This window comes from Gymnogyps californianus, chromosome 16 (genome assembly GCF_018139145.2).
Source record: "Gymnogyps californianus isolate 813 chromosome 16, ASM1813914v2, whole genome shotgun sequence".
NCBI classification, from domain to species: Eukaryota; Metazoa; Chordata; class Aves; order Accipitriformes; family Cathartidae; genus Gymnogyps; species Gymnogyps californianus.
This window is the reverse complement of record NC_059486.1, coordinates 1,586,210-1,612,517: the sequence shown is the minus strand read 5'-3', so window position 1 is coordinate 1,612,517 and position 26,308 is coordinate 1,586,210. Positions and strand designations below refer to the sequence as shown.

At 49.6% G+C, this 26,308-nt stretch overlaps 2 protein-coding genes across 4 annotated transcripts in view; one reads left to right on the top strand and one right to left on the bottom strand.

The window, feature by feature from the left end:
• MTMR3 (myotubularin related protein 3) overlaps positions 1 to 6,319 on the top strand; it is a 48,721-nt gene extending 42,402 nt beyond the window's left edge. For all 3 annotated transcript variants that reach the window (XM_050906929.1, XM_050906928.1, XM_050906927.1), the window contains one exon: positions 578 to 6,319. In XM_050906929.1, coding sequence (XP_050762886.1) covers positions 578 to 749 — 172 coding nt within the window. In that variant the 3' untranslated portion in view covers positions 750 to 6,319. The remainder of the gene's footprint in view (positions 1 to 577) is intronic.
• A 1,939-nt stretch (positions 6,320 to 8,258) lies between these two features.
• On the bottom strand, positions 8,259 to 25,958 carry LOC127022983 (acyl-CoA dehydrogenase family member 11-like). Its single transcript, XM_050906873.1, is given in 17 exon segments — positions 8,259 to 8,296; positions 8,521 to 8,696; positions 8,991 to 9,054; positions 9,304 to 9,471; positions 12,579 to 12,684; positions 14,718 to 14,825; positions 15,243 to 15,335; positions 16,162 to 16,302; positions 17,826 to 17,925; positions 18,200 to 18,294; positions 18,843 to 18,992; positions 19,094 to 19,222; positions 20,126 to 20,257; positions 21,180 to 21,279; positions 21,919 to 22,151; positions 25,658 to 25,795; positions 25,797 to 25,958. Coding segments are annotated over 17 exon segments (2,133 nt in total).
• Between the last annotated feature and the right edge of the window lie 350 nt (positions 25,959 to 26,308).

The following is a 26,308-nucleotide window of genomic DNA, read 5'->3' as shown; positions in this document are numbered from 1 at the left end:
GAGCAGAGACTCCTACCTCCTCCCAGGACTGCAGTATCCAGTCTGTCTCTAACACAAAGCTGGATCAGTGATGTGAGCAGGGGCCGGAACACCACATTCCCCACGTCCTCGCGGAGGAAGGCCCCTTGCTCGCTCTCTTAGCCGCGTGCCCCCAAGGTAGCAGCGACAGTGATGAGTAGCACCGTGCCTGAGCTCCTCTGCAGCACGCGGGAGAGAGCTCACCCCTCTGTCATGGAGGGCTCAGTTCCCTCCAGTTTGACACGAGGCAGCGTTGTGCAGAAGAGCCGTCGCTGTAGGGACGTTTAGTGAGCTGTCGTTCTGTACTGTAGTTTGCGTTGTGCTCCTTTCTGGTGTCCGTTCCCTAGAGCTCTGCCTCAGCTTCAGGAGCGAGTAGCACAGGGCGCGGGCGTTGGAGGGTTGTCTTTGCACGCATCCTGGTGCTTAGGGGGGAGCAACTGCAGTCTCCAGGGCTGACCCCGTCACACCACCGTGAACAGTATAATTGTAGAACTCGGGTAACTTTGTCAAACTGCTTCTAATCTTTTCTTTTCCGTTTCTCCTCTGTTCCTGATGCAAGGAATTGTGGAAATGTGTTCTGCTCCAGTTGCTGTAACCAGAAGGTGCCCGTTCCTAGTCAGCAGCTCTTTGAACCCAGCAGAGTCTGCAAATCGTGCTACAGCAGCTTGCACCCAAGCAGTTCCAGCCTTGATCTCGAACTGGATAAACCCATCACTGCCACGTCAAATTAAAGTTCCAGCCTCGAAGCAGCGGGGGAGCAGCCGTGCCGACTCTTCCCCAACAGACACGCAGATTCTCGGTGGGCTGAGGCTGGGAGGACGCGGGAGCCGTGCACTTTGGAGGTTGGGGTGTGGAACGCTGCTCGGCAGGACAGACCTCGAGGACGTACCGCTGGATTGTGGGATTCTCCTTTTCCAGCTATTCCCCCTTTCCTTTCTGTCCTAGCTGTGTGTATGTGTTTGCGTGTGTGTGTGTGTGTGTATATATAGTAATATATATGTTTGTTTGTTTGCTGGAAGATTGTGGAAGTGGGAAGGGAGCTGGCGCCAGAACCAGGTTTCCCTTTTGTATTTAACTGTCCCACTGCTGAACTGTGGCAGACGGACGATGTTGTGGAGGAAAGGAGAAGAGGGGAATCGGTGCAGCCAGTGTGCAAAGCGTGAATACCTGTAGCGTCAGTGCTAGTGCTTTCAATCACTCCTGTTACTTCCAAACAAGAAACTGCTGTTTGGGAACCTGTTGCTGCTAGAAGAAATGGGAATCTCTTTCCCAAGAGAGCACTCTCCCTCTCTGTTGTTAGAGTGGGCTTAGTTACCCTCGCTGCGTGAAGGGGGAATCAATCCCAGCTTTCCGTACTCAGCGGCTCTGTACTTGCACACACAATCAACGTGTTTTCTTGCCATCAGCCCTGCCGCTGCGGCTCGGAGTGGAAAGACCCGGACAACGCTGGCTAAGGGAAGCGCGTGCTTGTTTGCGAGAGGTGAGACGGGGACTGAAGGGGCTGCCGAGCTGAGACGGGTTTTACACTGGCGCCTCTCTCTGAAGTTCTGTAAATGCAAGTCAATATTTAAAACCGAGCGGGAAAGTAGAAGACCTTCGACTTCTCTCCTTGCCCCATCTGTCGGATGGTTTACTCGATGCGAAGCTACTTTTGGAGCAGTGCGCTTGTCATGGTTCATACCAACAGGCCGTCGTGCCGTTGTTCAGACTCGCACTTTAATGGGACTGTCCAAACCAACGAAAGAGCAACTGTGATACGCTGGTGGTTTCGCTGGGCTCGGTCCGTGAGGAGAGCGCTGGTGCTTGTAATACTCCTGGGATGTCTCCTCCTTTTTCAGTCTGTATTCGGTATACTCCAGATAGGAAAAACCTGCCTGAGGATTTTATAAAGACCTGAAATACATCATGGATTCCCCTTCTTCCTTCTGTCCCAATCCGAGTTGCTTTTAAAATCACCTCATTTAAAGTGTGAATCTATTGAGTATATGTTTTTAAATGAGTGTTAGGTACTCAGCCCCTTTTCCTTTTGATAGAGCCTGCTTAGTGCAATTTGGCAAGGAAGAAACGTAGATCCTGCTTCACAGTGTATTGCCTAGACAAAGTTCCAACTTTCTTGTGATATTCTCAAGAATCCTGCTGGAGTATTTGAGAGTTCTAGATACAAAAGCTCAAAATCTAAGAAACCTTGGGAAAGGAGTGCTTCCCTTCCCTGGAATGTCAGAATCACCCCATCCAAAGCGAGTATCACACAGAGAAAAACCATCTCGGAATATTTGTTAGGCCTGATGGGGAAACGTCAAGGTATTTTATTTTTGACTTTGAACTTCCCACGCCCTTTGCAAGGATTGTCACGCTGCTGCGGCGTAAGCTGAAGATTCACAAGACAAAAAAGAATGTCCAGGAGGCTGGTTTATAGCAGCCCGTGTCCTTACGGGCAGGGGCTCTGGTAACGAAGCGTAACGAAGGATCTCCCCTGGGACGGGTTTTGAGATGTTTTTCAAACCATCAGGAGGGAAAAGCAAAGCTAAAGATGGGTTCCCCGGCCGAGTTGTATCTAGAAGCGTTTGTTCCTAAACCAGGGCGGCGAATATCTGGAACAGAACTGTAGGCATTGCTGTTCCGTGTAAAGCAGAGACAGCTGGAGCAGGAAGAGGAGAACGGCTCCCGTCTCTGGCTCTTCCACGGAGGGGGCGGCGAGAGGTTTGACCTGAGGGGACACGGTGTAGTTCTGCACACTAACGTTGTGTGGGTTTGTGGTGCAAATAGGCAGTCAAAAATAAGTCTAAGATTCTGCAGTTCCTAATGACAGGTGCCAAGAGGTTATGATACGGGTTTTGGGGGTCTGTGATGTACAGTGTGAATAAATGCTTGCAGCTCTTAGTCTTTTTTTGATCGATGAAGCACTTTTTTTATTAATATTATTTTTCTTTGTATGTAAAGGAGGAACCAGTATCTCTCCATAGCTGTATATATAACCGTTCTCTCCTGAAGAGTAAAGTGCTCCTATATTTTTCATTTTTGTCAAAGCGAGAAGTAAATACTTTAGAATTGTTAAATATATAAATAAAAGTGAATAAAGTTTAGACTTTTGCATGGGAGCATTTGCTAACACACTTTCTAATTTTTTATTTTTCTTTCCTGCCCTTCGTAGGGGATATATTTGAGGTTCAGCAGAAACACCAAGGCCTTTGAAAAAGGAGGCTGCAGCAGGCCTCCTCTTGCTTTCTTTTCCACTGTGTGTCTTTGCAAGGAACAACAAACTGTTGCTCCTAAACTTAGAAGAAGAAAATATTAAGCTTGGTTTTCCTGGCGCAGGAGTCCCAGGGAGGGGGAAAAGACACAAACCACCTGCACCGCCAGGTAGTCAGTACAATCAGCACGGTTTTCTGAGGCTGGAGAACTGTGCGAGAGTCTCATCTTCCTCGGTACCTCCTTTTTCTTTTTCCCCTTAACCGACCATCATATTTCAAAGCGGTGATCCGATGACGTTAGCCCAAATGTAGGAGCAGCCCAGCTCTCCAGGGAATTCACCCTGCTTTCAGTGACGTTTGGAAAAGGAAGCTCGACGTCTCCCTTCCCCTGCAGCGAGCGAACGCCGGCACTCGCCGCGGTGGCAGCGTGGCGGGGAGATCGGAGCTCGGTTCTCATTTGCACGCTTTCTGCCTTACTCTCAGTGCTGGATGGTGGAGCCGTGGCTCTTTGGGAACAAACCAAACTCGCTCAGGTTTAAGGTCTTTTAATCTTTTCCCAGAAGGTGGAAAACTCAGCTGCTGTTTGTCCTGCAGAAGCCTCCTGCACAAGGGTCTGATTATTCTCGTTTTCCTAGGACTGCTTGCTCGTTTCAGGTGCTTGGCTGCATGCGCTCCTGTCACATAAGCTCATTCTCCGTCAGTTATTTCTTTTCTTACGTATTTGAAGTCGAGAGAGAGGATTTGCCCTGAATTCTCGGGGGGACTGAAGAGCTCCTTGAGCAGCTGTGAGTTATTTTGGGACAGGCCTGTTCTAATCACAAGACGTCGTGCACAATTGCTTTATAATCTCATAGTATTTAATCGAATAAAACTGCAGATTCTGGGCAGAGCTGTGATCACAGCTGGTGGTAGTATCTACAGCTTCAAGAATAAAAAAGCAAAGCATATATAATGTTTTGCACTATTAAGAAACATGCAAAGGAACAGCAGGTTTTCAATTATACACCAGAATTTGATTTTTATATAGCTTCTCTCATACTTGAGTTACTTCTAAGTGCTTTTTCAGGAACTCATTACTCTGTAGTGCGGCAGCTGTAGACGTTACGTGCACACCAGTACTCCCAGCCCCGGACACCGCACCGCTTGGATGTTCTCCGCTTCGGAAACGCTGAGCGAAACCCCGCGGGTCTCCTCTGCCGCTCTCGGAGGGAGTCGAGAGAACTTTTTAACTTCCACATAGTGTGAAGCCGTTATTGTGCAGAAGGGCTCCGCGTCAGGGGCAGCAATGGCCTGGCAGCTCTGCTGGAGGAGCACACAGCTGACATTGTGTGGAAGCTCGTTTCCCAGTAATCAATTCTTCCTAACGAACGGCCCTTCCTCTTCTTTTGTTACAGCTCTCAAACAGCACGAGAGCCTGAAAGGAGAGCAGCGCTACTATCGCACTATGCAGCTTTAGTGCTGTCTTACATGCTGTAAGACAATCTCCTGATGCAAAGGCGATGCGTACGGCTTATCGGGAGCCTTGAAAACAGTGTTAGTGGCTGAGGAACAAGACAATCTTTGAGAACTGAAGGCCCCTCTCGTCCCCAGGTAGGCCAGCAGCAAGCCCAGCCTCTCCTCGCCGGCGGAGGCGGCCCAGGAGTCGTTCAGCAGCAGGGATCTTGCAGGCTGGGCAGCAGTTAGTTGATCACAGCTTAATTGTATGGGTGAGGTATGGTGGCGGCAGCGTGTAGGACGGCAAACCACAGGCTCTTTGGTGGTGAAGGGGAAGGTGGTGTCAGGAACCACTCCGCTAGCCAGGAAAGGCTGCCGGTGCGGGACGGAGCCCGCACTGGGAGAGGCTTTGAGCTGTTGGAGGCTGCAGAGGGCAGGAGCCACGTGCAGGGAAGCTGAGCAGATTCAGAGCTCGTTTAACAGACGGAGGTGTGCAGATGTTTTACGGTTAGTCTGTAATTGTCCTCCTAATAGATCCTGAACTACTCGGTGCAAGGTTTTTAGAAAACTGTGTCTAGAGTCAGTTAGAAGATGGCGTTTTACTGGGCTGTGCTGGAAGGGGATGCTCGGGCAGTGCTGAGTGAAGGCCAGCTCGCTGACACTCGCTCAGGTGCAGGATCCGGATCAGGTTTTACGTAGTCCTTAGAGCTGCCCTCGGCTAGATTCCATCGCTGGCACCGCTCCGAACTGGCTCGTGAGTTCCGTGGAATTGCCTTTCTTGGTTAAGAAGCAAAAGCAGCAACGTGGGCTCTCTTTTAAGTCGTGAGGAAGGGGAGCGATGCAGCCTCTGCTCGTGCAGCGCCCGCACGGCGGTGCAGTCTGCGCTGCCGGGCACTGCCTTTGCTCCTGGTGGTGGTTTCTCCGAAGGACAGCGCAGGGATCCTCCTGGGGCAGCTCAGTGCCTTCACAGACAGCCGTGCTGCTGGAGGAGCAGGGCAGGGCTGAGGAGGCAGCCCAGACCAAGCCCAGGCAGCGAGAAGTTTCTTTTCTAACAGTTCAGCTCGGTTTTTTTGTTAAAGAGGGAATCCACCAGCACTAGAGCAAGGATGCGGAGAGAGGAACGTAACCTTTTAATACAGCCACGTCCGTACAAGCGTTTGTCTGTCTTACTGTCCCTATGCCATAGAGACATGCCATTTCCTGGGCAGAGGAATAACAAATTCCCATCCCTTCATTTTCCACACAGAATACAGGCATTGGAGCTCGGATCGTTGCATTTCGGGATTTAAGATTACCATATTCTTCGGACTTTCAAATTTTTTAAATGCTGCTAAAGTTTTATCTTACTATTTAACAAATATGTTTTTTAAACCGATTTCCCATAGTTATGTTATTAAATGATTTTTACCTTGCAGTGGCAACAGGTGATGCATTTGATTGTACATTTTTTTTTTTGTGGAATTTGTATTAAAATGATATCTGATTCTTGATTATTTACTTCAAGAACATTTAAATGTTTTAAAACATGCAAACCTATGAGAGCAGAGAGCTGTTTAGCAGCCGTATAAAGTGTTAGACCCTAGTGCTTATTTGTTTGTAACAGCATTTATTCTGCTGTAGCCTCAGAGTGAACATTTAGATCTTAATAAATTTGTCATTTTCCTACACAGTGACGATTTGACAGTCCCTTGTGTTTTCTGTATTGGTGCATCTGCAGGGCTCCCAGTTTGTGGAGCTTATTTTTAGGCAAATTATAGCTCATATATTAGGAAAAAGTAATCCCGGTGTTCAAAAAAAACCATGTAAAATACGTAAGAAAGAGGTGATGTGAAATCCCAGACGGGCAGTGAGCGGGGAAGGCAGGCTGCTTGCCAAAGCCCCGTTGCTTTGGAGACGAGCGCTTGGCGAGAACGGAGGATCCCGATGGTTTATCAGCAGCTCTGCGAACAAATTCTAACCCGATGCCTTTCACTCTGCGTTGCGTTCATGGCGCGCGATCAGACCCTTCTGCCCTGCCCGCGCGCACGTGTGGCGGTGGACTGTGCTGCCGTCATCGTTCAGGTTAGAGCCGCGTGGCATTCCCTCTCTTTCCCATTCTGATTTTTACACAGCACGACAGGTTTCTGTGCTTTCACACCTGTAAGGCCTTTGACACCAAACAACTACAGGGAAGTAGGAGATATTTCAAACCCAAATATTATTTATTCACTTAAATGCACATATAACGGACACGGAGACGCGCTGCAGTGGAAAGCCCTTCGGTGCTGGGCCTGGCTAAACGGTGTTTGTGTGATCCGAGGGAAGCTCCGCTTGGCTCAGCCCTGCGATCCCCACGCTGGGATGGAGCGCACACACAGAGCCTTCCTCGCCGTGTCCCGTAGGGAATGCTGCCCTGGCACCGCTCGGCTCCTGCCTGGAGGCAGCGTTTGGTCACTTGGGTCCTGGACCGGCGGGCTTTGGCCTCAGTGAAAGGTTGGACAACTTTGTGCTCGGCAAACCGCTCCTTTCCTCTCTTCCCACTCGATATCCTAGCTGCCGTAGCACTTCGCAGCTCTCTGTTCCAACTGTCTTTGTTCTACTACTGTTTTCCTTCTGTTATTAGCAACTTTTTAATTAAAACCTTTTAGTCATCAGGGTAATACCAGGCAGGTAGACTGCCGGGCTGAGGGTGAAGAGAAGCACGCAATCAATATTTAGGTGTTTGCTTTGGTGGAGGATTACTGGATTTCAAGCTAAAACTTGCGTCAGAATTCATGTCCGCATGAGTTGCAGCATCATTAGGACACACGCGTAGGGAATGAATAAACTTTCTGGAGGTCACAGAGCATAAAGAAAGCTTTCTTAAGAAAAATTAAGAAAATGAATTTTTTTCTTTAATTTTGGTACCAACTCGTACAATTTTGATGTAATTTGAGCGATGTAATTGAAATTACCTCCTCCCCTAAGCTGTTGCAGAACAGCTTTACGCAGCAGCGTTGATGTTGACGCTGACCATTTACGGAGCCGCAAATCGCAATTTGCTGTATCCCGTGTTTGAAATGCAGCAGGTTGAGAACATTTTTCTTGCCCATCTCGGCTGACTGTGGAGCTGAGTCAGCAGCTTTCAGCGGGGACAAGGCGCCCAGCAATATGCAGGAAGGTAAAGCCTCTGCTCCAGGTTAATTTAAAGGAAAAGCAAAGCTTGTTTGAGACAAGGTAGGATGTAAAAGGAAAAATCAAAAGCACGAGCCCCGTGGCTACCTTGCTTAACGATAATCTTGGCTAGGAAAATGGAAAGTTTGGGTTACAAAGCCTTTGTTTTAGCCAACGAGTCACCAAGATCTGCCGCTGAGCTGGGGGGTCCTGAGCCCAGCGCCGCGGTTGCCCGTGGAGGTCGCTTGTGTGAAGGGACGTACCGTCCTCACGGCCACAGTGGGCCTAAGAGGCTGCCCGGGAAGAAAACCCCATCCCTGGCAGGTGCCAGGGCGGAAGACCGTGGGTAGCGTTGGAAAGCAAGAAGGTAAACAGGGAAAAATGGTGGGTTTCTGTATTTAATCAGCTTCAAATAATTTTCAGTTTGGTTTTGGTTGCTTTTCTTTAAAAAGAACACCAGTTGGCGCTTGAAGACCTGCTGCTTCAAGTCACTATCTGGATTTGATCACTTAAGTCTTTGCCTAAAACCCGGTGAGAACATTTCAGCGTCTCAGACTGAATCTCAGTGCCTGCGGCTGCGTTAGCAAATAACTCGGCGCAAAAGCAGTGGATTTCAGACCGGAGCGGGTGGTGTAGTTGGGGCTCACTCCAGAAGGGTTTGGTGTGGCCCCGGTGGAAGGTCCCCACCACGGCTGGCTGAGGATTTTTGGATTGGGGTTGGGTTTTTTTTCGGCTTGCAGCCCACCTTCTGTTTCCCCTGGGGGCTGGGCTTCCCAGTTGCCCCTGGTGAGTGACGGCCCGCTGCCGCAGGCGGGGCTGGCCCTCCTACACCAGCGCGCTCGTCCATCGGCGCTTCCTCGGCCTCGTGGCTGCTGTTCTCTTGACGCCGTGGCCACAGGGCACAGCTCCGGGTTGCACCACCTGAACAGAGAACGCAAACAGTTCGCCCATTACGCAGACAGTGCTGGTTTCAACTTGAGGTCTGCCCAGTTTAGATCCTTCTCGTCACTGCTAGAAGGGAGATGCCCCGTGGCAGGGAAAAGCCGTGATGTTGACAGCAACCAACCCAGAATGCTGTTAGTCTCCATCTACGATGATACCAAGTTTGGGTCTCGCCACGGCAGGGGGTCAGATCGCTCGGAGAGGCAGAGCAAAGCCCTGCTGCATTGCACAAGAAATCGTCGAAAACGGTTAGGGCTAGAGGTTTTTGCTTACCTTCGAGCAGCGGAGATGTCCGCGGAGGAAGCGTCAGGCCAAGCTGCATGTTCAATTAAAAGAGCTCCCGTGGAAGAGTAGGAGACGTCGGTATTCCCGGGCTCCAGCCAAAACAGCAAGGGCTCGTGAAAAGTGGGTGGTGGTTCCTTCTCAGCAGCGCTTGCCAGGCTGAGCTGCCTCGGTTTGAAAGAAGGTGGGGACCGAGCTTTCTTTAAAACTCCACCCTTTAGCCAGAAGGTGTGAAAGCAGGCCCTTCTAGGGCTGATTCCTAGCCCCTTCCTGATCTGAAATCCATCGTTTCTGTCTTTCCTACTACCTGCATAGATCCTTGCTAGGGTGTAGGAGAAGCCTCTTGCTGCTAGCTCCACGGTCGCTGCCCCCTTTGAGCCAGCTGCTTGCGTGAACTGCGCAAGACTGCCGATGGCATTTGCTTCGCGGCGGGTTCCAGTTTCACAGCGCTCGAAGCCAGCTCCAGTTTTTTCTGCAAAGAAAACAATCACAGGAAAAATGACAGTGTATTTACCTTCTGCAAGGAAACGGGGCTGGTGAAATCCCGAGCACGCCCAGCAGCTACTAAGGAAAAGCTTAAATGAAGGTGGCTGTAACGGGCGCTGCCGTAGGCGGAGCGGCCAGAGCACCGTGCGGCAGCAGGAAAGGGGACGTTGCCAAAAGGAAACTCACAGCCTTGCCTCGAGGACGGAGAATTCCTGTGAGCCAGACCCAGCGCGGGGCTGTTTCCGTGCAGGCTTTCCAGCTGCGCGTGGGGACCAGATCGCATCCCCAATTCTCTCTAATTGCGTACCTGTATCAGGTTCTAATTCTCCTGTTTTTATATTTTTACTTCCATGAAGATGCTAGGGCCGTGTCCAGGCAGGAAAAGGCAAATTTAAAGGAGCTTTTCTCTGCAAGTCGTGTCAGCGGGAAAGGCCCCGGGACCAGAGCGGCTCTATTCTGATGGACGTCAGGCATTTAACGGTGCCTAAAAGCACCACCTAGAAGCTCCCCCTGGTTGAGCTAAGCTGCTGTTTCTCCAGTGTCCCAAATATTTTGGGAAAGCACAAGCAATAGCCCGCCGAGAGAGTCTAAAATAGTTGCTCTTTTGACACGCCATGCCCATGGCTGCCTGGACGCAACCGGCAGAGGCTAGCCTTTCATCTGCGTTTCCCGTGTTATTCCCTCTTCCGAGGGATTGAACGAGAAGAGCGTGCCTTCTGCACGGAGCTGCCAGGCTGGGGCGACAGCTCGGTCCCCCTGAAGTCACACACGCGGAGAAGCAGCCAGCTCTCGCCCACGCAGCCGTCACCCACCTCCAGACCCTGCATCCCCCCTGCCCTGCAGCACTTGGAAGCGGGCTCTGGTGCAGCAAAGCAGGCCCCGGCCGGCCGGCTGCCCCAGGCACCTGCCCGCGCTGCCTGCGTTCAGGGCTGGCCCTGCCTTCGTCGGGGGGCTCAGCCCAGGAGCCTCGCGTGCTGCGATAACATCTTTACAACGTTCCAACCTGCCTCTCTGCAGCAGAACTAAAGGATTACCTCGGACAGCATCGCAAAAAGGAACCGTGACATATTTAAGCAGCATAGCAGGTGGTAGGAGGTGCTTTTCGTTAATGAGTCTCATTTGCAGGTTATTTATGAAGCTGAAGCCTGTAAGTATCTGCTGCGCAGAACTAATTTTTTATGTTCTTGAGACGTTCAGTGCTTAAGTGATCATGCAGTTGCTCTTGCTAGTACGTGAAAATACAGCTTATTTGCACAGTAGGACTCCGGACTGCACGAGCTGAAGGCAGTTTTGTTTTCTGCGGTACATCTGTGCATGACACCTTCTGCCTAACCATTGCCCTGTATTTTCTGACTATTAATACAAGAAAAATACAATCCTCAATGGATGCTATTCTGTGCTCTAGGCAAAGCGGTACATAAATACTCACAGCATATGCTGTACGAATACAGAAACATCATCATTAAAGCGGTTAGGTCTAGTGCCAAGATAAAGTCCAAAGAACCCTCCAAGCCCACAGAATGCTAATAAGATGTTTTAAAAGTAGCTCGGAGCTTGTTGCTAACAAGGATCAAAGACCCCAAAGGCAGGAACGTGTTCCCAGCAGCTTGGGTGGCAGCCAGCATCACGCAGGCCAAGCACAGAGACGACGTACGCGCTTCTGTCAGCGCCCTCCTGCTAATGGCTGGGGTACGCGCAGCTACGTCCTCCGCTGCCTTGCTTTTTAAGGTTTAAAGACCTGGGCCGTACGGACCAGGAATATAAAAGCATCATTTTAACCTTAGGGGGAAAAAAAAAAAAAAAGACAGTGTATTCTCTCTGCTCTCCAATAATTTACGCTCCCCCCCCCCAGATTAAACTCATTTTTTTCCTAACCACAAAAGCACTGAATCTTCTGAAAGATCAAGCTGGGTTTTTCCACATCCTCCCCTGCATTTGAGAGCGAGAGGCTGGAGAGCTGCTTCAGGGACGATGCTCGAGGCAGAAGCAGCTCCTGTTTTCTCTCCTGCATGTTGATCTGCTCCAGTTCCTGTAGGGTGTAACTGAGGGGAGGCACACGCGCGCGTGGCGTTGCTGTGCCAGTTGTGTGGTTATTTCTGGCTGAAATCATCAGAGAGCAAGAGAGCAAAAGAGCTTTAGAGCTCCAATATTTCTGATTCCTTCGGTTTTCACTGAGGAATTTTAAGATGCCACTCATTTGTTTGCTCCCAATAGCTACCAAGCAGGACTGTCAGAATGGTTTTTACTTAAAGAATAATCATGAGTATTTAAAAACACAGCAACAGGGAGAACATCCAAAACAGGGCTAGAAGCACAAGTCTCACGTTAATGTTTCAAGCAAACATGTAGTCTCGCTTTAATAACCTAGATTTATTTCCTGCTGTGTTAAAATTGTGGTTATGGTCTGAAAAGGACCTGAAAACACTGTCATGTGTCTTAGATCGTATGTCCGATTTACAGCTAGAGTTTCAGCCCTGCACAGTCATTCTTGCTGCATAAGGCAGTTGATTCTGAGCTCTGCAAGATGCTTGCAGGACTGGCATTCAGAGACACAACTGTACTGCGACGTGACCAAATTTAATCTAAAGTGACTAAAATGCAATAATCAAATAATTCCCCAGTGCTATTTTAGAGTCACTTTTCAGATTGTAATTGAATTCTAAAGCACACCCAATGCTCTGGCTCAAAATTCCAGCTAATAAATTGTTAGTATAACCTGAAATGACTGCCCCCGTGCAGCATCCACCTGAAACTCCCACCACGGCTGAGCTGGAATCCAGGCCCGTCTCTCACACTCGCTCTTCTTCGCCACGTGTTCTCCTGAGCCTTTGCAGACTAATTCCCTCTGGCTCAAGGTGGTTTGTAACAAACTTGCCTGTGTATCAAGAACCCTAAAAATTCCGCTTCTCATAATCACGTTGTGCAAGGATGAGGAGGTTCTCTGTATTTCCCTTTCCCTGAGGATAATTACAAGATGGGGTTCCTGCTCCTAGATCACAGCACCATCGGTGTTGGGTATCCCACCGTCAGTAGAGGCAACTGACACAGGATAAAAGCAAAAATAGGCGGCAGTGGGGTCAGGGGGGAAGTTACCCTGAGGTCTGACCTTCAGAGAACAAAGTGCTACGCTGTACCAAGTACTAACGCTGCTTTCTCCAAAGCAGCCTGTCGTTGGGCACAAATCCTGCAAACTGAGGACCTTGATGGACAAACATAAAATAAATCGTACTAGTTTTGTGTGCATCAATAAAAAGGAAATGGATTGGAGTAGTAAAAATCCCTTTGTGAAGGGCTAAATGATTTCCTCACCAGATGGGAATGGGAGGGATGTTTCAAAATGAGCCAGACTCCCAGAGACTGAAAGAATTTGGACACCTGGAGCTCAAAAAGAGGTGGTTTATCACCTGTGAGTGAAACCCTGATTCTGGTGTGTAGAAACTCAGCACGTTCCTGCCCGATGCTGCAGAGGCACTCTGCAGAAATACCTCCCAGCCTGCCTTTCCAGTGCCTGCCTGCCGAAGGCATAAGGGAAAAGCTTTCTGACGTGTCCAGGTTAAATTTGCCAAGTACGATCTATTATATCCAGAATCAGTGCATCAATGCTGCTCTCCCAGCTAAGCCCATTCCAGCCGCTCTCCGTGGAAATGGAGGCAGCCTCAGCGTGACACGAACAGCCAATGCAGTGGCACTTACCGGAATTTGGAGACCTTTAAAGTCAGCGCTCACTTGTTCACCCTCCAGTCTCATATACAGCGTGATTTGTGGGAGTGCAAGAGCAATGATGAGCTTGTTAATTAATAAATCTCAATACTTGGTGTTACTGCTGTGCAGGTACCTGCTCCGAATCACGTTGCTGTGTTCTTTAATGCTTCTCTGATTATCCAGTGGTTAAGGAGCTGGAGGGGCCCTCTCAGCTACACCAGTGAGGTGCTCCGAGGACTGCAGTATGGCACTTTTGTGGGGTATTCGTTTAAATTAGTGTAAGTGTAAGCCTGTGGAGGCCGGCTTCTTTCCAAGTTATTTTTAGAGCCTACCACTGGCTCCTTTCCCTCTCCACTCCATTACCTTCAGCGTCAGACTAAGCTGCTGCTTATCAACAGCCGGAGCAGTGGGCTTTTGAATTAGCAGGTGTGCTCGGTCCTGCCGAAGGGCAGATTTGGCTGCCTTGTGTCGTGGTTGGCAGTCAAATTGTTTGAGGTATTTTTCCTTTATCGAAAGTTTTCTGAGAGGATGGCAAGAAGACGCTCATCTCTGGAGGTCAGAGAGGTGCTCTGTACAGAATACAGCCGAGTCGGGGGTTTGAAATGTAACAGAAGTTGCCAACTGCAGCCACTGGTTAGAATTACTCAGGCTCTTGCTCGTGTGTTGCTGAAAGACCTATCCAGAACTCAGTGCTGCAGGGAGTGCCGTCACCCAGACCTTTCCCTTCTCACGGGGTCTGGATGAGAAAGTGAAGGCTACGCGTAGTCAAATCCAGCAGTCCAGATGCCCAGGATTCCCTCACTGTACCTGGGCCAATGTAATCTGGATTGCTCTGTCTGGATTAATAACGTCATCTCTGAGAGAATACCCTCTGATATGCTGATCCTGCCTTTCAGGCTGGTTCCTGTCTCCCTTCACGGGACGTATCAAGCCAGCTCATTTACCTTCATGAAATTCTGAGCTGCTTTGATCTCTCCGTGACTGCCTGTCATCTGGGCACCTTTCAAAGAGCAGCCTGTAGGTAAAGCCAGAGAACGGCAAATCTAAAGAGGCAGCAGTGGAATTCCTTGGGCTCTTTCCATCTTTTCAGTGGGAATAAAAATAGAAAGTCATAATGCAGTAGGTCGCCCTAGTGAAGGTTTAATATTCAGCAGTCTTGTGGTATTTTTCCAGTTAAGAAACAAAACCACAAAATTATTTTGGATTCAGGAAGGTGACTTTTTCATGTTAAAAATATACTTATATTGGTACCTGTCATGAGGAACTCTGACAATGCAAAACTCTTCACTGCTGAGATGAAAGTATCTGCATTCTTTGCAGCACACAAGGATCCCAAAATGAGCCCTGCCTGCGTTCTGCTTTTGTAAGTGCTATTTAAAGAGCAGAATTGTAAGACACCTTCTGAATGCTTGTCTAAAGCTTTCAGTTCGGTCATATTCCCTACCAGTCTTGGCTAGGAGCATAAACACCAAATAAGACTCCGCCAAGGTGGGCAAATCAGGCTGACCAGTGCATTTGATGTGGGCTCACCTGCACGGTGGAGAAGAACCCAGCCATCGCTTGTCCTTGACTCTCGGTGAGGGACTGCAGGACATCAAGTGACAGGATATTTGTTGTTCCCTCCCATATGGATGGCACCTGTGGGGTAGAAGAGACTGTGGAAGGGCATGAAGGAGCCTTTTGGAGCGACTGCAATAAAGAAAGGGGAACGTGAGGAAACAAAGACATGGGGCAGAGCTAAGGGATGTCAAGGAAGTCTCCAGAGATGTCTTGCCTCACCACAAGTGGAAAGGAGCAGTGGTGATGAGAGCTAGGAGCCCAGCTCCGTTACTGAGCTAGGAGGCAACGCCAGCACCAGAAACAAATCACGTCCCCTCCCTGGCGATGACTGCACTCGGCAGGAAGGCAACTCGGAAAGAGCTGCCAGGCCTGGAGTGAGCCTGGGGAGGACTGTGTTTTCCCTTGAGCGCATCTTTAGCAGGCAACCACGGAGTACTGTGCAGGGGACTAGGTGACACACAGGAGCTGCTTCTGCTTCTCCTGCTGCTTTCTTACCAGAGTATCGTGGACTACGACTGGCAAGCCTGTATCCTCCATGTAACCTTGTCCTCCAAAACTCTCCATTGTCTCAACAACACCAGCAGAAGCCTGCAAAATGCAGAGAGCTGACATGATCCACATTGCACAAGGGGAAAGAGCAGCCAGAAACCTCTAACATCACACAGCAGGTCCTGCCGGGATGGGACTGACTGGATCCCACTGATTTGCTGAGGCAGGTTGCTCATTATATGCAGGAGGAGCAGCCCAGGGAACGAAGACTGAGTAACACTGAGAGAGGACCTGCAGGAGCAGTCAGACCTTGGGAGAAGATCCAGGGAGAGTCTGTCTCAATACAGTCCTCTCCAGGTAAGGATAAACCTGTGGTTTGCTTGGCACATGCGAGTACGTGTCTCTAGTCCAGGAAAGTCTTTACCTTCTACTTGCCTATGGTGTGTAAGCTTCTGTATATTTAAGCTGAGGGCAATTAGAAGAGGGACAGACCCCTGAAGTTAAGGCTAATGCTAAGCTATTAACACCTTCTCTTCTATTTATTCCTAACTAGGGGAAAGATATTCCCCGTGGCTCAGTGCCCCACCTTGGTCTTGGGGCAGCCTCAGCAGCGTTCCTCTGTGGCATGTGGAGTACTTCACAGACAGTGCCGGCTCCGTCTGTTCTGATCAGACAGCCGATCTGGGGCCTTGAGAGCAAAGGGACAAGTTTCCTACCCACAAAGGGACAAGTTTCCTCCCCACAAAGTCCAGCCTCGGTGCAGAGCAATAATTGCTGCAGGCCCTGCAGCTAGAGGTCACTGCCGGTATCCGCTGCTGTCGCTGCCCTTCACACTGGCCGTGTTAATCACTCCTCTTTCCAGCTCTCTGGTTGCTAATGTGCCACACAGCCCCACTCCGGGCTAATCAAACTGGTTGTTCCATACCTGCTTCCCAGTGTACAGTTTGGCGACTGGTATCAGCAGTCTCAAGAGAAGCTGGTCTTGCTCACTTGCCGTGTTGGTTTCTACAAGTCCAAGCAGACGAACGATCTCCATAAGCAGAAGAAACGCCCCTCGCATCTGTACCTGCAAGCGGAGAAGCAGGGAGCTTCACTGGCAAGGATCTTTGGCTCAGGCTGGTTCCAGCCTGGTCTGCTGAGGTGCCATGAGACTATCTCGAAGGGATGCGCAATACTCGGACCTGGGCAAAACGCCACCCCTGCCCGTACAGACCCACAGCTTCAGAGACAAAGATCACTGACCAGCCAAGGCACAAAGCATGAAATGTTAAAGCTAGTCTAGAGCTGCCACTCTTGGAGACTGCAATCTAGTATGAGGAAAGGGGCAACACCATTTCATCAGGCCTAGTCGGAGCCTTATCAAAGCTCCTATCTGGCATCCAGGTCACAAATCCACATCCTTTCCAAGGGTAAGGGACATGGGACCGCACATCTGATGGTCAACCTCTGAGCACCAGGATCTGCAAGGTCTTTGACAGATTTCTTGCTGAGCAACTTACTTCCCTGGCAAGTTGTGATTTGGGAAGCATTGGGATATGGAGCTCTGTAGGCTCTGTGCATAATGATGTGCTGTGGGACTATATAGGATCTGGCCTTTCTTTCAGAGCTGGAGTTCTGGCCACAGGCTAAGAGATGCTGGAGCTTTAAGTTATGTTTGACAGATGTTGATCACTTTCCTTCTACCCCACCTTGCAAGAGGATTTTTAAATACTGTTTTAAAAATTTGCAGGAACCTACTGCAGCCCAAGGGCAAGTGTTGGTGTTACACCACTTAAGAAAAGAAGTAGTGCCTGGATGGGTGAGAGGAGGAGAACTGTGTGCCACCTTTTTGAAGTTTTAGTCGGGGTGGGAAGCCACCTGTGTCTTGTGGATTTAGTGACCTGCTACAGCTCAGCGTTGCGGCAAAGCTGTGAGACGTTCTGCAGTGAGCAAAGGCCCACACGTGAAATTCCTCCCAAAGCCCAGAGCCAGGGTGCCAATTCATGCTGCTCTCTCTTCCATTGTCTGTTATTGCCTTAGATGACATTCACATCTGGAGGCTGTACTCAAGCTCGGTGTCTTGTGGTGATGAGCACTGTGCAGATACACAGTGAAGACAAACTTCTCAGAACCTAAAATGCGTGGTGACTACTCAGGAATTCTTCAAGCCTGCTGGGAACAGCGCATCTGCTGGTGCATGAGCTACCAGGGAAGTTGGATGAGTCTGTATCAGCCTTGGACAAGAGTCTGTTATCTGCAGTTCAGGAGACTGTGGTGTCATGCTTGGACTCTGATGCTAATGACCAACTTCAGAGGTCATGGCATATCACAGTAGGTTCATGCATGAACTTTGGCACTCCTCTCGGGATAGCTCCCAGGTAACTGTTGTTTAGGATAACCTGAAGTCCAGCAGAGAAGCGAGGTCTGTCATCAGATCAAATCCCGCTAGAATATGGCAATTCCCCTGCTGCGTACATCTCACTGTAGCAGGAACAGCCTTCTACATCTGACTGTTGCACACAGAGGCAGGCTGGCTGTGCTCATTAGCAGCCGAGGATCTCTGCCCTCTTTCCTCGCCAACAGGTTTGGCTCAGCTCCCAAAAGCCTTACCTCCATCCAGGCTATTGTCTGCATGTGTAGGGGATGGTCCTGGAGGAGCTTCCCAAAGGCAACCCGGCTACGGGCGTACTCCCTGCTCAGACTGATCACCCTAGAGAGAATACAGCCAGGGAAAGCAGTTAGACCAGCAACCTTCCATATCTGAGCTTTCTCTTCCAGCCACCCCCACTGGAAGAACCCTGCTCAGCTGTAGCACACCAGCCTAGGTCACCCACCCACAGGCCAACCTTCTCCAGCACTGCTGGCTTCCAGACCTGTGCCTGCAAAGGCGTTCGATGACAACTGGCTGCAACGCTGAGCATTGCAAAGTCCCTTGTGCTGATAAGCTGTGCCTTCAGCTCTGGGGGGATCCGTGCTGCCTTCACCTTCTCATGGAAGCTACCGCACCAATGACGTTGTGGATCCAAGTTATGTTCAGCACGTTGGAGATGGAGGCCACTCCATGACCCTCTGCAGAGGTCTGAAAGCATCAAGGAACAAAGGCTGATGTAAGCCTTTGGCACACCTTGGAAGTGGATGCGTATCTAAGTGAAAGTTGTGTCAACAGACAGAGAGATATAGGCTGTCCACTCCGTCTCTGTCTGTCCTCAGGCACCACAAAGATCTGCTTGCTTTAAAATATGGCTGTCTCATTTTAGCCAAGTCTGTGGCATGACCAGAGAGGTGGCTTTGGAGACCATGTCAGCATGATCCGTTCTGGTCCCTGCTGCTTGTTCCTACCTGCATGCTACACAGAACTGTCCCTCAGCTGGGTCAATGCAACTGCATTAGGGAAATGACCAGCCTAAGATGACTTGACTTTTTTTTTCTTCCCTCCCGTCTTTTCCTGAGCTCTTCTCAGCTCTGTCCCCCACACAGCCCTGTTGGTGAAGCGTTCTGTGAAGTGAACAGCCAGCCACAGAGGTGGAAAGAGGAACTTTTTCAGTTGGTATCACTGTCAAAACCCCCATGAGTGGTCTGCCGTGCCAAGCTAGCGTAGTCCCAAGAGGAAGGTGAAACCTTAAGTACTAGTTCCGCTTTAGCTCCATCTAGCCATAGCTGTGCTCTTGCCATCTGCCGCGTGCCCAACTTGTCTTTCAGCCGTTGCACTTGGATGCTGTTCAGCTTCCCCCCCTCATCTCGAACCTTCAGGAAGAACACGGGCAGGCCGCTGGAACCCTGAGGCCACTGAAAGGCATGCAAAGAGGATTTCATTACGATGAAACAAGGAAGAAAAAGAATGCCCCTGCTCCTTCACCTGGTTCCACCATCAAACAGACCTGTTTTACTTGTCCTTCAGCATCCGCTACCCTGGCTAGGGTTGACGTCACATCAGACTCAGCAGCCAATGTAAACCATTTAAAACCATAGAGATGATATGTACCATGTGGCTGCTTTCTGGCCACTGTCTCGGCGCTGGTGCAGTTAGCTGCAAGCAAGGAGAAGATCATCTTGGCTTTATGGGAACTTCTGTATCAATCAATGCTGATTTTCTGTTTAAGCAGCAGCTCTTTTAAGTCACCTCTTGCTATCAAGATGGGAGTATGGATTAGCTGCTAATCTCTTTCATTGGCCCTGGATAAGAAATGCACCCAGAGTTAAGTACTAGAGAAGAAATACGCTCTGTTTAACTGCGAGCCTTTCCAGCAATTGCTCCAGACTAACAGCTGGTAATGGCAATGCTTTGTAAGCAGAATGCACCACGGTGTATAATCCAATGCCTCCATTTCTTTAGGAGCTATCACGGCCAAGAACAACAAAGGGTGCTACAGAATCCAAGAACAAAGGGTGCTACAGAATCGGGAGTCCTGCAGTGATGCACATCTTTCACTCCACAGCTGACCCTTTCACTTCTTCCACCAGGAAACCAACTGCAGCTTCATCAGATGCAGGTGACTCCCCTTCCACATTTCTGTCTCTGCAGTGCAGTTCTGAGGTTTCCTGGCCCATCTCGCTTTTACTAACGAGTTTTTTTACTAACCTTTTTTATTAGCCAAGGAATAAAAGTTGAAGGCCAAGAATTCTTTCTCAGTCCCAGCTGGGATGGGTCTGACTGTCTTGCTCAAGGTTTAGATTATAGAGCTAGACATCAGTGTGTTACCTGTGCAAGGAACACAGCTCTGTACCTGCCTGTGTGTACTGCATGCATCAGTGGACAGAACTTGGGCCTTTTGTTGGTTAAAAAGCAGAAGATTTGGATGACTTCTGCTGAAGTTTCCTACACCAGCTACCTGGCTTTATAAGTCCCCCACACCCTTCATTTTTGTCAGTACTCGCTAACACATCTAGCTGCTGCTGCAGTTGCTTCCCACCTCAGAACAGGTAGCAACATCAGAGCCTCCCCTGCGCTCGGTCATCCACTGGCCAGAGGCCCAGAACTGCTGGGGGTCATGGGATGTCAGATGGTCAAAAGCGTTTTTCAGAGATCCAGGAATACCTAGTGACTGTTTTGGGGAGGGAAAAGAAACTAAGATGATCCTAACACAGTAGATGAAATCAGACAGTTGCCTTAACTAACACTGGTGTGTCCTAGGCTCAGAACGGACGGTCTGCAAGCAGGCGAGCGGGGCACTGAGTGTCCTGCACTGCAGTGCATCTGCACGTACTGCTGCGAGTCTGTGAAACTGCCCAGCTCCTACACGGCTGCTAGGGCACTGTGCAGACTTGCGTTGCAAAGGAGAGTGCTGAGCATCCCTACCCCCCTCGGATTTCTGCACCGCTAGACATCTGGACAGAGAGCTTTCAGAACAGCACACGTGCCAGGGTATCAGCGTACGTTCATATACACTGGACGTCACCAGCACCCAAAGAGCTGCAGGAAAGAGGTAACTGCCTTACACTTTTTTTCCTTTTCTTGAATTAAAACGCCCAGGGCTAGCTACTTAAGGGCTAGCTTTTCTCTTCAACATACATAGCCGCTGACATAGTGCAAAGGGTGTCGCTAAGACGCAGAGCCAAATCTTCAGATTGGGAAAGTCTTGCTAGCTTGGTTAATTTACATCGCGTATGGATCTGGCCCCATACATTTAACTGCCAGTCCACACAAGGAACAGGAAAACAAACTATCTCGTAGTAAAAACATATGGGACACCTTTCCAACTACCTGCAGTGCCACAGGTTTCACGTGCAGCAAAGGCCTTATTGTACACAGTGTTGTAAGTAAACATAAAAGCTAGCCTGGGCACAAAGACTTTGTAACTAAAGGAGAAAGGCAGTGGGAGATGGAGCTGAGTCACAGAGCAAGGAAGGGCTGTGCCCAGAGCCAGATGGCAGATCAGCCCTCCTCCATCCTTGGCCAGTGCTCCAGTCTCTAACCAGCGCTGCCAGGACGTGGGCTGTGCCCCCAGAGACCAGCTGAGCTCATACCTCGATGACTTTGGCTGCCCCATCAGTCATGGCCAGTGCACAGTTGAAACCTCCAGAGGAGCTTGAAAATAAGTACAGTTTGACAGCCTGATGCAAACGGCTAGGAAAGAAGGAGAGGGAAAACAGACAGGTTATGCAGCAGTTCAACAGCAGGAGGATAAACATCTTGACTAGGAAAAGAGGAACAAAATACAGCCAAAACAGGTGAGAATCAGACCGCTCATTTCTGAGAGGGCAAAAACTGTTTCAGCCAGGAAGAGAGAAGAGGAGCAGCAGAGTTTCTCAGTCCCAGAGGGACTGCCAGTGCAAGGCTGGATGGAAGGCATTGCTTGCCAGCTGGTGCACATTAAGTGCAGTTTTTAAAAATAAGAAATGTGGGTCTGTCTCCAGAGGCTGGAATACAATGAAACTGCAAGTAAAATCCCAGATCTTTAGCTGTGTTACAACTAATGCATGTAAAGCTGGAGCAGTGCAGGGAACCGCCAGGCCCCAGAATCAGGAAGGTGACATCAAAGAATATTATGATCAACTGCAGGCCATTAGTTACGGCTTATCATTGCCGATGCGGAACATTACAGCGGACAGACACTGCTGTTCAGTACAGCGGTAGATGTGCTTTTGTCTATGCATCATCTGTTACCCATTATACAACAAGAAGTTCAGTCCTACAAGATGCTGAATGTACCTTGCTAAGAATAACCAGGAAGGCACCAAGTCATTCCCATTCTCCCCCAGTTACCTCCAGCTGGAGTGTCTTCTCTCATAGGCCTCCGCAATCAGCCCCTCTTCTGCCGCAATCTCTTTCATCCTCCTCCAGGCCGAGCAGGTGACAGTGTGATGCACCCGCTGCCCCCGGGCATCACGCTGCCGAAACACAGCGAGGTTCAACTTGCATCCCCATCCTAGAGGTTTGATCTTGGTTAGCAGACGGTTTCCAAATCTCTCCAGATCCTGATTCACCTCCTCCAGTACCTGTGAACCAACAAGAAGAGCCCTTCAGCACGCTCCTGGAAGGCAAGGAGCCTCGGTCCTAGTTGGAAAGGCAAAGGACTGACCATATTGTCCTGCGGTGCTAGTGGTCTCTTGCCACTTGGCCCTTCCATGCATTTTGTAATGCCTCAGGACAGCTTGTCTCTGAGCCTCTGCTGGCACAGCTGTGCTCAGCTGTCACTTTTTTTTTCTCCCAAAATCATTTTTTCAAGTTACTTTTGGCAGCATCTCTGGATTTTACAAAAGACAGAAGAGCTTTTGTATCAGGGCTGAGAATGACACAGATGCACATGAGCAGGGGGGTTGGACGAGACGATCTCCAGAGGTCCTTCCAACCTCAGCCACCCTGTGATTTACTGCTGGAGAAGAATGCCAGGGGAAGAGTTGCCAAAAACGGAAAGCCTTCATCTGTATAGGAAAACTTCCACTGGGCTCAGTAGTTACCTCCCTATCAGATTAGAAAAGGAGGGACGGAGCAATCATTTGAGCTTCAGCCTGGCAGCCAGGGTGTCTAGATTCAAATTTCCACCCTGCATCCAGCTTCCTGAATGGCCCTGGATAAGGATTCACGTGCCCTCGTTTCAGCCAGGCTTGGCTGACTTGGACGGAGTAGTCTGTCCATAGTTAATGGAGGGAAACCGCCACCCGCAGAGGAGGGATTCATTCCAACCCTCTCAGATACCTGTTTCAAGGTGACAGGAATTGCCTTCTGCAAGTGCTCTTCACTGTCTGTGGCCAAAGCCTAGTGAAGTTGCCTAGACTTAAATAACCTGACTTAGAGATGATTCAAATTAGGCCAGGTGGACCCAACCTCTAGCCCTGTTGGACTCTCGTTAGCATAAATACATCCAAGACTGTACTGGGGGTCAGAGAAGCACCTGATCTAGGTTTGCTTTCATCAGAGGAATATTTTTTGCTGTCCTCTACCCCTCAAGAGATGCTCGTTTCCTCCTCAATATAACAATCATGGAGGTGAATGCCGTAGTTGCTGTACCCAAAATGGTGCAATTATAAAGCACATTAATTTGCTGTTGATGAAATACAAATCCTGCTTCTTCCTTTCCCTGCCTCCCCCTGTACTGACTTTTCATTAAACTACATCCCGCATGATTGATTCTTTCATCACTCTCCCGTTCAGCGTGCGTAATCAGGATCCAACACACACTGTCCAGTTACTACTCTGGAAGTCTCCATCCTCAGACCAGCCAGTTTTCCTTCAGGTGAACGGCGACATAGTGTTAAAAAATCACAAAACAAGCCAAAACCATGCATGAGAGCCCTGTCAACTGGTACAGCTCACGCTGCACTCCTGTTGCTGTCGGTGGAGCTCAGCTGGGATGGGTGTATGCCTCCAATGCTTATCATACCTTGACAACAATTTGAAGGTTGTTTTAGAGGCAAAACTTAAGAATCCAAGGTTCATGGACTTTGCTGATCCCTGAAGCACAAGAACCTTTGAACTGTTTACCCGATGTTTTTTTGTGGGTAGAAGAATATGAATCTACCAAATAAGTCTCTTGGTCAGCACACTACAGTGAACTCAAACTACAACAGTCCCTTCACCTCATCCACATTTTCTAAAAAAAAAACCCGACTGCCTAGCTGTGAGCTTATGCCCTGGCCACACGTAGCCTTACAAACCACCGTGTTACCCAAGTGAATGTGTTTATTTCCAAGGTAAAAGAACAAAATCAGAACTCCCACATTTCTGACTGCTGAATGTAACACACAGTGGCCTGGGCACGCCAGCAAAACGTGGATACGGAGGGCGCATCTGTAAACCATCAGGGTCAGGGCTGAAGCTGCTACCTAGCAGCATCTGCTGGGTGGTCTCATTCATCCTAATCTGTCCTTTGATGTCCCCGGGATGAATATATTGGAAATGTGCAAATTATTGCACATTAAGAGTGCAAACAGATGATCATTTATATTAAAGGACATATTTTCAGGGGGATCAAAGACCGACAGATACCTCTCCACAACAGTGCCCAGAAAAAAGCAGGTGCTTTCTTCTGTGTTCTCCAGAAATCAGCTTCAAAGAAATGAATCTTATGCTCCATTCCAGGAAAATTTCTGTGTTCACCACTGAACCCAGGTGAACAGTACAACAGGAATCGACCACCAGCGTGGTGTCTGCTTCAGTGGGACACACAAAGCTTCATCTGTTGCTGCTCTCCTGGACAGGAAGGTGTTCGTATGGGGAGCTAGCTCTCAGGCTGCAGACAAGCGGGTGCTGCACGAAGCAGACAGCAGACTGGGCTCTCCCTTTCAGCGGTGAGGCAACACTGCCCCGCTGGGACCAAGCACAGAAACATAAGGGAGATGCTGCTGATTCTCTGGCAGAGTTTGCAACCGCTTTGTCTCTTTGGGGAAGGAGCGGAGAGCAGCTGTCAGCCTTGGCGAAAGACATCACTGAACCTTTTAGTCTTCAGGAGATCTGAATCATGCTACTTCCAAAGGTGCAGATTAGGAGCAAGATCTTCATGGTTGCCCAAAGGCATCCTCCTTTTCCCCCATCTTCTCTTCTGGCAAGAAGGCCACAGTGGTGCTTAGGGAGGCCTCATTCCCGTCTTTTGTGATGGCTGTGACAAAAGCAAGCTCCCATTGCTGCCACCACACTCTTACTACCCCGTGTCTGCAAGGCCTCACAGACCTGGAGAGCCAGCAGCAGCAGGAAGCGCGTCACTGAAAGCCAGGTTCTGCCCCTCGACTCAGCCGGTGGCTTTACAGGTCATTGCATTGCTTCTGCTGGAGTAAATCACGGAGAGAGGTCACGCTCTGCTCCATGAAATCTGGTCCTTGGAAAGTGGGATACAGTTGCAGTCCTTGAGGTGACAGCAGAGGACAGCCAGTGAGATGCGCCGCCTCCTCCCAGGGGTTCCTGTAGGACTGGACCTCACAGAACAGAGACCCGCAGCTCAAGGTCTTACCCCACCTCTCTGCACCCCTGCAAGCTGTACAGAGCCTTCGCTGTCTGAAAAACAACCCAGAAAAGCCAACAACCTGTGCCGAGAACAAGCAAACCCCAACGGGCCTTTGCATCCTCTTGAGCGCTCAGCTGAGAACAGCCCCCTTCCTTCGGAAAGGAATTTCCTTAAAAGCCCCTCTTCCCTGGGGGGAGAGAAGTGGAAGAGCACAGCAGAATTTGGAAGCACCTTAGTTTTTTCCCTTTCTCTGAAATTTCTTTCTCTGGATTACCAGACAACAAAAGCCCGCACCGACAAGCCCGAAACAACACTCTTGTTGCAACACCCAGATCCGTCACAGAAGTCCACTAAGCCACTTTCTACTGTTCATGTCCTGGCAGTATTTTTCACCCCTGCACTGATTCAAAGATAACAAGTTTTAAAGATTGCTGATAAATTCCCCCCAGTTAAAGGCTCAAAGGCACAAAAGGGCTCAGAGAAATGTTCAATTCACAGTCTTAAACAGTGACCTAGCCAGAATTGTAGTGTGTACACACAGAAACACAAACACACATGCTAGACCTTGGGAGGAAGGTGTGCTTTCAAGTAATTCCGAAGCAAAGCATCTTCCAAATGCTGGTTCCCAGTCTCGGGCTGCTCTTGGAAGAGGGTCTCGGTGTCTCTCTTTGCAAGGGGCATTTCCAGATCTTCTAATACTTGGTTCCTCCTGCTCGCCGACCTGTTGCCCCTGCCTCGCGGTCGTGTTGATTCCTTTACGACTCGGCGGTTGGCATCTCTCCCAGATGCGAGGCAGAAAGTGACCCGGCTGCCGCGGCTTGCAAGTAGCACGGGATCTCCACCAAGGCAGGCGACAGGTAAACATGATCCTGCAAAGCTCTGAGTGTGTCACGCCAACGGCTCTCACCGCCAGACCCTTCCTCGGTTGACAGCAGCACCAATCCTCTTTTGTTTTGATGTTGTGAAGTTATTCTTGAAAAAATTGATGATGTCTTTTCCCTTCCCTCGGGGAGGAGCTTTCCAGCAGCTGTTGTCAACCGAACTAGGGAAAAGGTCTTTGGAAAGAGATCAGAAAATGGCCTGGAAAAATGCAAGTACTCAGAAAACACTGTGTCCTCCCCTACCAGCAAGGCAAACCATCATAACCAGCTGACATTTCCAGAGCTGGGGGAACCTGGGGGTTGTGTATTCCCACCAGCATCCCCCTGAATTGCT